This window comes from Ciconia boyciana, chromosome 16, assembly GCF_034638445.1.
Source record: "Ciconia boyciana chromosome 16, ASM3463844v1, whole genome shotgun sequence".
NCBI lineage: Eukaryota > Metazoa > Chordata > Aves > Ciconiiformes > Ciconiidae > Ciconia > Ciconia boyciana.
In genome coordinates this window covers 3,671,844-3,683,499 of record NC_132949.1, presented here as the reverse complement: position 1 = coordinate 3,683,499, position 11,656 = coordinate 3,671,844, and the positions used below count along the sequence as shown (strand labels likewise).

The 11,656-nt window shown below is 39.5% G+C and overlaps 1 protein-coding gene across 1 annotated transcript; it reads left to right on the top strand.

Moving 5' to 3' along the window:
• The first annotated feature begins 4,889 nt into the window (after nt 1-4,889).
• On the top strand, nt 4,890-11,656 carry APOH (apolipoprotein H). The gene is made up of 8 exons (XM_072881566.1): nt 4,890-4,953; nt 6,123-6,299; nt 6,924-7,020; nt 8,394-8,470; nt 9,055-9,243; nt 9,843-10,022; nt 10,519-10,716; nt 11,586-11,656. Exons 1-8 carry the CDS (start codon nt 4,890-4,892, stop codon nt 11,654-11,656), a joined length of 1,053 nt encoding a protein of 350 aa, XP_072737667.1.

Sequence of the window (11,656 nt, the reverse complement as noted above, 5' to 3'; positions counted from 1 at the left end):
TCATGAGGGATGGAGTCATCCTGGGATGAAAACTAGCAAGGATTGCTCTGCTGGATCACAAAGGGGTAAAATGCTAATGACATTTTTGATGTCCTCAAAGTGTAAAGTGCATTCCTGCAGCAGTGCAATTCCTTGGAGAACTTACCTCAGATCCTGACCAGGTCTGAACTCTCTCCAGCTTGTAAACAAGATGACAGCCTGAGGCTATATATATATATTTTATATATATATATAAACCAACCAAGGCCAGATGCTGCTCTCATGGAAATCTGTGGCATCTGGCTTAATAGGAAGCAGAACAATAATGATGAAGGGAATCTTGAAAACTTTGTTTCAAGCTTGATGGGAGAAGAGACACAGTTTGGCTTGAGCTTGGAGAGCACCCTGTCTTTTCTGACCTCTCTCTTATGATGGCTAGCTGGCTGGCTTCTTCCTTGAATGCAATTGTGTATCTCTACACCTGCGCTAAAGGAAAGGGCAAAAAGGTGGGACAAGGCAAAAAAGGGCGAGAAGGCCTGTGGCTCCGACCTGTGCTTTTATGTTGACATCTCAAAAATTGTCCCTTGCAGATCTGTTCACTGCAGATTCAAACGCTCAGAAAATAATTTGCCCCCAAGGCTTCATAATTTAACATTCCCGATGAAGAAATTTAACACAGGATTTTTTAGACAGAGTTTTGATGAATTTATCAGAGGAACAGACAGTTTCACAATATTTGGGTCGCAGTAGAACTGAGAGAGATTCTCCGGATTTTCTGTGCAGGAAATGAGAAGGTGAAGAGGAAGTAGCTTTAAAATGCTCTCTGGTTTTGTACACCATGAATTTAATGTGTCTGAAAACTAGAACACCTTCATGCCTCTGCGAGAGAGTATTGGCCTGCTATCACCTGGAAAACTTGTTACTGCCAGCCCTCTGACAGCTCAGATTAATACAGGATGGGGTATTTTAATACTACACTTCCAGTAAACCAGTGCGTGCTTAAAGTGATTTAAGGTCTAGGACTAAAATGGTAATTATTTCGGTAACTTCAGAAAAACCGTTCTGGAACATCAGTGGTAATTAGAACTGCAGTTTACCCTTAAAATATGCTCCTAAGTGAAAATAATCTTTTTAAGAATTATATAGACACTGGTTACTTTTTACGTCACCAAGACATTCTTTCAGGTCAGTAACAGTTACTGTGTGCTTACTTCCAACGTCTCCAAACACATGAAATATAAACTTTCACTGGAAAATAATTCACTGCAAATGGATCTTGCTTCTGGCGGGCTGAATATTTTGCTAATAATGAATGTATATGTCTAAATTGTCTATACAGTTCTACATTAAATATGAAATGCAAATAATATTTAGGAAGTAGGAATAGTTTCATCTTGTCCAGAACTGAATGCAATTATTTTTCTTTAAGGCTAAAAATGACTCAGTTTACCTTCTTACTTTTTATCTCTTATCTCTTCAGTACAATGGAGCCGTCACTTCAATATTGGATGTATTGAGTAGAGGCGATAAAAATGTTTGTGCAGTGCATAAATGAACTTTGAACAAATATTAATAGAACTATCTGGGCAACACGAAGGGCCATGATTGGACCTGTGACTTAACACCTGCTCCTGCAGAGGAACACGGATACATCCGTTAGCCATCTGCCCATCACCTCTTCATACTCCAGAGAGAGGAACGGCTATACACATGAAAACCCAGTGACTGACATGTGAAACAAAGGGAACAGCGTGAAGGGAGCTGGAATCTGAATACCTTATCCTTGCAGGAAAAGGATGAGATTGTCGGTCCCAGTACAGTCCCAAGGCCAGCTTTCATGCCAGAGAGGGTGCCTCAGCAAGCGGGTGCTGGCACATAAGGCAGGACTGCATTCAGGCTTCTCTAATATTCTACCTCATTGTCCCTAATCAATACATTCCTGTTGATTTGAGAAACATCTGCATTTTCAACTGGCTGTGTCGTGCATTTTCTGGTTGAAGAACAGTCATAAAATCTAGCGAATGGTGGGTAATGCAGGCCCAGCACTCATTTGCCGGAAGGACAGACTGCCAGGAAGTCTGTGGCAGGATCAGAGGTGCAACATATCCTACAATATCAGGAAAATTACAGCATCAACTAGAGAAGCAGACAGACAGATTAGAGGAAGGACATAAGGTTTGGCTCATTAGCTGAGGGAACTGTTACCTCGCACCGACCTTCAGTCTGTCTACTTCTTGCAAACTTTCTGCATATCACCAGGAGAGACCAATTCCTGTCTGAAAGTCTTTGTCTACCTTCTTATTATCTTGTGTCCCGATTATTACATCTTTTCCTATTGTCATGACAGCTCCAGCTGACCCCTGGTGTCAATGCAGAATGCAGCTGCATAGACTGTTTTTCATCATCATTTTTCTTTTAGCATCACTCTACTATTTTTTTCCTCCTTCTCTTCCATATGACATTTTTACCTTCACTTTTAAGGCCTTTGCTGGCTTATCCTCTTCCTCTCTCTTATTCCTTACTGAAACCACTCTGATCAGCCAGTGATGCCAGTCTCCATCATTTAATTGCTATCTTTTCAACCATGCACTTGATCTCTGCTATGCTGCCCTTCATATTTTTATCTGAGCAACACCGCTTCTGCAAAGCCAGTTCGTTCACATCCCTCCTGCATATTCTCCTTTTAGGTTATGCTAGCACAAAACCAGGTAACAATTAGACTGCTGTGATACTGATACTCTGCATATCATGCTAGCCCATATCATTTCAGGGTGTTCTTGCACTGCTTTCTCCACTTGCAGCTACCATTTCTTTCCTTAGAATATAACACTACTTGTGGTAGAGACCATCAGTCTGCTCTGTATTTATATGGTCACTAATGACACAAAGTTCTGCTTCATGACTGGGTTTATAGGAGCTACAATAATAAATAGCACACGTGCTAAAGGAGTGGGTTGCATTTGATGGAAAATCTGATGATATATATAACTGCGTACTATCACCAAATACAGAAAGAACCAGGTTGGTTTGCTCATGCTCTGCCAAGGTGAATCCATACAATAATAATCGTCTTCTCCAGTTACCGGAAAAGACACAGTTATTTGTAACATACATTGCAACATACATTCTAATGCTTCTTATTGCAGAGAAACACAGTTTCAAAAGAATCACAATATTGGCAGTTACTATGCAGTTGTGTGAAACATACTTAAATATTCATTCCTCTTCCAGTTTCACATGCAATTATTGTTTTATCTTCAATTTTAAAAGCAGTAAAGTTATCACACACAAAATCTATGGAAAAATTAATGTGCACATAATTTAAGACAATTTTTTTTCCTCTTCTTAAAGTAGCATAGAAAACTTTTCAGTTCAAGTTTGTACCTGTATGGTATATGGTAGAGTACATTCTGCCATCTGCTGAGCACACTGAGAAATGCTCATATGGCCAACGTTGAAATGGATAAAATTGTGCCCATCTATTCCTGTGCTATTTTAAACACAGAAAATAATGTAATCAAAATAGCAGGCAGATCTAAGGAAGGATTTAAACCAGAGGCAAGACAGTTCATTACAGCATTGCAGTGTGTTGGGAAGGGAAAAGATATTTGTGAAATTTTGTAGAGAAAGAGAAGAGGAAGAAGCAGGCTCTGACAAATGGAAAAATAATCAGATGTAAATACAGAAAATGAAGTCAATTTTTTTCTGTTGATTTAGCAGTGGTACTTTGTCCTTTGGCACTGTGTATTTGGTAAATATTTTGAGCGGGACATTCACAGCATTTTCTTTCTGAGAAGAATAGCATGTTCCTACTTGTTTAATGTTGTGGCTAAATTTTGTGTTTTAAATGCAAACAGAGAAACTTTATAAAACAAAAATAAACAAACTATTTCAGATGACAGCAGTAAGAGTTTGACATAACCTAGCTTCTCGTTAGAGCTTCAAATGTCCCTCACTCCCCCTCACAGGCTGTGAGTCAGCAGGGAAGGAGGATACTTAGATTAGAAACACCAAACTGTGGAACAATGATTACACAAATGTTATTTTGGTTGCACTTCAGATGCTCCTGCAGTCAAAATCTGCTAAATTAGGAGAACTGCAGTGATCAGAACCTCAGCTGATATCTGTGGAGTTTTGACTTGATGACCCCAAATCACAGCACCAAAGCAAGTTTTTATACCACCCAAAAATATGATTTAAGTTTAACCCCCCTGTCACAAATTAGCACAGTCCAGAATCGTTATTTCACTTTTCCTGCAGCGCTGGCATTGTGGGCCCTGTCTCTGCTGCTTTTAGTTATATGTTAATTGAAAGATGCTTATTGATGACCTGAATCTGCTCAAACAGGCCCCTGAAGCCTGAATTTCAGGCCAGATCATCATCTGGTGTAAACTGGCATGAAGTTGGTGTCATCACTGCAGGCATATGACAACACCAATGTCACTCCCACACTAATCATTTTGCCTTAAAAAGATTTTGTTATAACTCTTGGGACTCTTTGGTACATAGAAGTGTACATGCTTGAGTGATAAACAAAAGCTTCTTAGTGACAGTTGTATTATTTGATCCAGTATCATATTCCAAACATCCTCATCCTCTAAAGATGCTGAGAAGATAATATCGTTTTTGAAAAAACATCGGTCCCAGCAGGAGATGCTCTGCAGAAACAACCAGAGAGGAGATGTTTTCAGCAGAGATCGCTATTTGAATTCCTGCATTATGTACAAATGCAACATGTGATGGTTGTTTCATCCTTTATTACACCCAACACAAGGAACCTTTTATCTTCTGTTTACTAGGATGGGAATAAATACAAAGAGTTAATATGTAACCGTCCTTTCGTGGTTGTCTTTATTTTTAAGAGAAGAAACACTGGACTGAGGGTCATTGGGGCTTGTGGACTGGCAGCAATGTACTCCCTGGCACTGGTTGCGTGCGTAGTTGCTCTGAGCCACTGTGCTCTTGCAGCAAAAGGTAAGCATCTTCCACTTTCTAACAGCCAGTACTATCCTGAAGTGTGAATGAGGGCAGCTGCAGAAAGCGACAGGATTTTAAAGCTTTCGGACAACTCTGGTCAAGTGTTTTGAAGGGGAATTTTCTCTGAAAGCTGTCTCCTCTCTTTTCCCTTCCATTCCTTCCTTCCTCCCCCTCTTCCTTTGGTGAGGTGAATTGCTGTATACAAAAGTATAAAATTGAAGTAAACAGAAGAAATATTGACAGAAGTTGTGGAAACCAGGTTGTCTGCATGCTGGGGGCATTGCATATGCCAGGAGTTAACCTCGCTCCGTCCCTCTGCACAGCTCCCTGCTCACTTCTCTTTCCCCTCTGCTGCACAGGCTGCCTGGCACGGCTCCCACCTTGCTTTTCTCCTCCTTTCCCCCATGCCAGGGGCTCTGAGCACTGTTTCCTGTACTCTCTCCCTCTGTTCACTACGCATTTCTACAGCACAAGCTTTGTGTTCCTCTGTTCTCTCCCCACAATCTCAGCAGGAGCCTCTCCCCATGTCCTTTGCAGGAGTGCAGTCTGCACCCTCCATTCCTCCCTCGCTGTTCCCTTCCTGTTCTCACTCTCTGGGTGATGAGTTGCTCACGCTGTCAACATGTTAAAGCTGTTTTGGAATCAGAACTGTCTAATGTAACAGAGTGTTTGCCCCACTGAACAGAAAAATTGGGGAAACCAGAGAAAAATAAATTTAATTAAAAAAATAATCTCATTTCAGGCTGACCCCACCAAACTAATTTAGATTAAAAATGAAATGCATTAGTTTGCTTCTAAGTCCCTCTCACCCTCTTTTGTCCAAGATAATTTACCATCATTGACTCACTTTGCAGAATACCTTCATAAATACATTTTAAAGCAAAAGTAAATTGTAGTTTTAAAAAAGTGACACAAAATCTAACTGGGGCCACTGATAGATCTGCCGAGGAGAAGAGGAAGAACACATTTTTTTTCTAGCTAATAGTTATAGCAGCCATCAGCTGCCTCAGTAAGTTACGTACCTATAGATTACAGAGGGACCGTTTAGCTCTGTACAGGAACATTCTATAGTTGATGATAATACAGAAATCTGTGCTTCCAGCTGAGAAATAAAAACAGCTCCAACTTTCTGCCCCATTTCTTGTAAAGTGTCTCCTTTCCTCCAGTCTGTCCCAGGCCACCAGAAGTGCTATTTGCCACAATTGATGTAAACAAAAGCGTGTATGACGTGGGTGAGGAAATAGAATATACCTGTAGGCCTGGGTTCGTCCCCAATAACGGGCAAAGGAAGTACACCTGCCTCCCGACGGGCAAGTGGCCGCTCAATACGCTGCTATGCCTACGTAAGTAAAACCAAGTAAATCCTGTTCCTAGATTTTACGCCATCTGGCTGACATGCCATGCACTGACCTGAAAAGGATATTTTGTAGTCCACGTGATTCATCTGATATACTTAAACGGATATACTTCTGTTTTCCGATTGTCCTTTCCTTACTTGTCGGAAGATAACTGGGTGTGGGGGAGGAAAGGGGGAAGTAACAGGGGAAGGATCTTCCCATGCATGTCCCACGCTTCCCCTTAAGCCTCTGCTCCCGGATGGTGATGGAGATTGGACCTGGACAAGGTGAACCTTAAACTAACTCAGCCCAGCAGTGCTTATACTCTAATCACAAATACTGCTTGATAACACCTGCATTTATTGTATCCCTCTTTGTTCCTTTTTATCATCTCATTGCATAAAAGTTATTTCCCTCAGAAAATCAAGTGTTAAGAGTTATTGAATCACAAAAACTTTGAAACTACTACATTTTGATAGAAATGTAGACTAGCTAGACTTATGAAATGTAGTACACAGGAGTGGAGAAAAGTGAAAGACACCAGCACCTCTTTAAGATCAACTCGTTTCCATTATCCTAGCTTCATGCCTCATGAAATAATATTATCCTTTTTATATCTTTAATTAACAGCAAAGAGATGTCCCAGTCCTGGACCCTTGCAACATGGAACAATTGAATTTACAGACCTCCACTATCAGAGTTCTGTAAGTTTTTCCTGTGAACCTGGGTAAGTGTTCCCTTCCTCATGCTGTTAAATAAATAACCTAAACCACAATATTACATTCTAGTATCACCTGCTGCAGTATTGCGAGCCAGGGAACTTAGAAAACTGCACATAAAAGCCCACCTCCACTTCAGAAACTAAAAAGAAATTGCATATCTGGTGATCTTCCTCTGTTCAGTCTTGGCTATAACATCCTGAAGCTTTGCTACTCCAAAGGAATGTCTTACAGATGTGGAAACCATCAAAACAGCAGAGATTTTATGCAAAGATTTATTCTGGACTGCTTTCCCCTGCTTTTTAAATCCTCTTATTACATTATGAGATGAAATCCTACAGCAGAGAGAAGATAACCTCCATCTAAGTTGTTATGCTGTTAGGCTCTGGAGACTGAAAATTTTGTTTCTATGCCTTTCCAAGCTCAGTAAATGAAAAGATGAGGTTAATCCTAATTTGGTCCCTGGAGCAAATGCACTTTTACTCAAGGCTACTTGCCAGTTTTAGAAATGGGGATACATTTAAAGAAAAATAGTTATGGTAAATGCAGGGAAATATTTGATAGCAGCATACAGTTCATTTTACTTAGGCAATTAATTAATAAACAGGGCTTACCTGGGAAAGTCATAGGTGAGAAATAGCCTAGAGCTCACTCAAGAGTGTCAACAACCTCAGCTACCTCCTTCTTCTGCAAGACAGGAGCAAGATAAGGAATAAATAAATTCATCTATGACACCAAATGTAGCAATGGGACTTGATTTAATTTTGCTAATCATAATTTACTGGTTTTCAGCTGTGTGATATTGAAATGGTAGATACACAATGAACATTTCTTTAAAACTCAGAGTAAGTGCTAACAATATCAGTACAGAGGATGGGAGAGAAGCATTTAGAGTGCATGTGGAAATTAAATTGGGCTATCTTGCATTAAAATAAAATAGTGCACCTCAGTGACTTTAGTTCTAAGGACTGCTGAGTTCTTTGCAATAGTTTGATCCTAATTGCCATAATTAGCTCAGAACTCCTCCCAATAAATCCTAACATTTACATTAGCAATCACAGATCAATGCTCACTACTTACATATAACCACAGTATTAATCCCTTGTAGAAATTAATATATAAGATAGAATATACAGTTGAAACAGCAAAACATCTTGTATCAAGCCTTTTGTCTGGATGCTTGCAATACCTGAATACTAACAATTTTTCATATTTGAATCTAAACTTTCTTCGAGGTCAGTATGTGCTAGAACTAGAGAAGGATTTCAGAACTAGACTGTTAAGTCTGTTTATGAGAAATGGTAATCTTTCTTGCAAAGCACAACTTTATTTTTCTCCCTGTTTGTTAAGCTTTCTGATAACCAGGTCTTTTTCTTTTCAGTTACAACCTTGTTGGGACAAGAACAAGCCAATGCATGGCAGATGGAAAGTGGAGTGGAGCTTTTCCACAGTGTCAACGTACGTGTTTAAATACTGAAGAACTACTCTATCCTTATTCTTATTACAGAAAAATTCCCTTACATTGCTCAGAATTACATATACTCTTATTCAGAGGCCTCCTATAGTGCTGTGCAAAAAATGGTTAGGAAAAATCAAGAACCCTGTATGTTTGGTTTTAGATGTGTGGATTCTAGTTTTAGAGAAATGGAGTTTAAAGGTCTGTACAAAAGGCCAGGATCAGGGATGCTATTTACAGCTGAAGGTAAGACGCTTATCCACTCAAATTCATTCTCCCTGTGTATAAAAAGAGGGTATTGTCATGCCTTTGCAACCATTACATGTGTTTTTGCTATAACCTGTCCTGCATAAACGCTTTACTGAAAAAGCAATATACTGCATAATATTGCCTGAAAAATATAGCAAAAATAATGAATTACATTGTCTAAGGCTCCTGAGAATTTTAATCTGAACTTTTTGTTTTGTTAGCTACGCTTCCGTAAACGGTGGTATGGGTTCATTTGGTTATAAGCATGTTGCTCCTGTGATTCTAGTAATAATTTGATCTTTAAGCTTTAATTTCTATGAATGCTGTGCTTTTCTAGCGGTGACTTGCGCACCTCCCTCGCTTCCTGAATTTGGAGTCCTTTCTTACCGTCACTCGAAACCTGGAAATATTTTTAATGTCCTGGACACAATTACTTTTGAATGTGTACCTCCTCTTGCACTTATCGGGAACGAGACAGCTACCTGCATGGCCAATGGCAAGTGGAGCAGCATTCCAGAGTGCAAGGGTAAGTAACTTTCTTTTATCGACACCTAAAAACATTCCCTAGAATTGTAGATATAAAACTATATGAACAACCTTAATAATTTTTTCTACAATTGTTATTGCAAACATACAGTAGAATTATTCTGAAAGTCAGACTCATGAATGCAAGGTGATTGCTAACAAGATTGCATCCAACATGGGATTGACAAAATATTTGCGGCAGGTATAAAGGTTATATAAACAAAACCTGCTGAACATAGTTCACAGTGGGGAATCAGAGCCTGGCCTCCAGAGCACAGCGAAGATTTTATTCTACTAAGTGCTAGGATTAATCTAAGAAATAGACAACCTTACCCTTAGTGCTAAGAACTTCACTGGTTTCAGTGAAACTATGCCACATTTAACTAGTTTTTGGATATAACCACAGATTGCAATAGATGTGTATTTAAAACAAGTGATATTTATTTATTTATTTTTAAACTATCTTTCCTCTGGCTATGTCTTCCTCTGCAAGAGGCTCAAATGAACCACCATGAAGGCTTTATGCATTTTTTGAAGTATATAGCGTGTCTTTTAGAACCATAACATTGATACATCTTTGCTTTTGTTTTTGTACCGCAGTTGTTGTATGTCCCACTCCGACGGGAATAGAAAATGGATTCATAGAGTTTGCTGTTCGTAGAACATACCACTATAATGAAAGCGTCAGCTTCGGCTGCCAGCCCAGCTATGTGCTGGACGGACCTAAGTACTCCCGATGTGAAAATACTGGAAATTGGTCCACAAAGCCAACCTGTAAAGGTATACATACACTATCTGTTAGAAACCACATATCAAATTGAATTTTCCTAAAAGACCACCGCTCTGACTGTTAATGAGCTATTACACCTTTGGGCAAGAGCTGTCCTCAAATGAAAACCAAAATAGTAATTCAAGGCCCTGATAATCTAAGACCACTCCCAACACTGAACGTTGTATGACATGATGTATCTGAATTGACTTCAATAATCAGCCAGTAACTTTATTTGTCTGAGTATTTCCTCTCATCTTCTTATTCAATATAATTAGAAAATTTACTGAGGCTGGATTTTCAGTGGAAACTTTTGACCCTATACTTAGGGGTCTGAATATCTTCAGCATTGTAATACCAGCAGAAGTACTATGTATGTGTGGGACACATTATTTTTCATTCCCCAATGTCACCTGTACAGATTTCTGATGGGATCTAATCTACCCACCTTTCAAAACAGAGTTCTAATTATCCTTACATGTTGCTTATAACTGGATTGTTTTACAGGACCATGTAAAATACCAGTTAAGAAAGCTGTAGTATTATACAACGGTGAGAAGAAAAGAGTTCAGAACGACCTTAAAGAAGGCATTCAGCATGGTGAAACCATATCCTTCTTCTGCAAGAATAAAGAAAAATCCTGTGCCTATACTGTACCTGTTCCATGTGTGGATGGCAACCTTACTCTCCCCGCCTGTTTCAAAGGTATGAGCTAGGCTGATCATAAAACACCTTCTGCTGGTGGAACAACAAGTACTTTATTGTGGGGGCAATGTCATAATTCATCTTTGAGCCCTATTTGACTGGCAATTCATCTGTCTTGTACTAAACTTATGGGTATTTAGGAAGAAATGGCCTAAGAGAAGGAGAGAATGCACAGCAAGACTTTTCTTTTGGATATGTCAGAGCCCTGCTTTAATCCCTGTTATGTTCTGAGAAGGTGTTATTTAGAGGTGGCCTAGCCCAAACAAAAGGCCACACGTAAAGATTCCGGGATTTCATGAATCCTTGGATCAACATCTGCTACAGGGAAAAGAGCCTGAACACTGCTGCAGCCTTGAGAACCTGGCCTATTCACTCCCATTCTGGTGAATTACTCCCGTGGTATGCCACTTGGTAACACACTGGTTCTGACTTTGGACCAAGAGTGTTAAAAAGCAGCTGACAGCTGTCGTGAGGAATTGATGCTGGAGGAACTCGTTCACAGGCACACAGGTTTTTAGAATAAATAAACAGACTAAATACTGAAGTTTGTTAGCGAGAGGAAATGCTTTGCATTTGTTTTATCAATATCCCGTGCATAGAATATTCCTTGTAAGTTTTATTTTCATTTGTAAGTGAAGGAAAAAGCACAACCTATGCATGATGAAAACATCTTTCCTCACATTTGACTTGGCTTCTGGTGATGTAGCTTAGCTTTCATTAAAACAGAAGTTGAAATAGTGTATTTCCTCTAGCGGTTTTACTATGATGCAAAGATTGATTGCTCACCTAGCAGGGTCCATGAGATATATTGTTTTCAGCTATCACACGTTTCAGGAATTTAACCCAAGCTCTTTACTTGTTTTCAACAGAACGTGGCTTTTTTTCAGCTCTTGTAAAGAAGGATCCATCAGACATGAAACCATGTGAAGATGAAGCATGA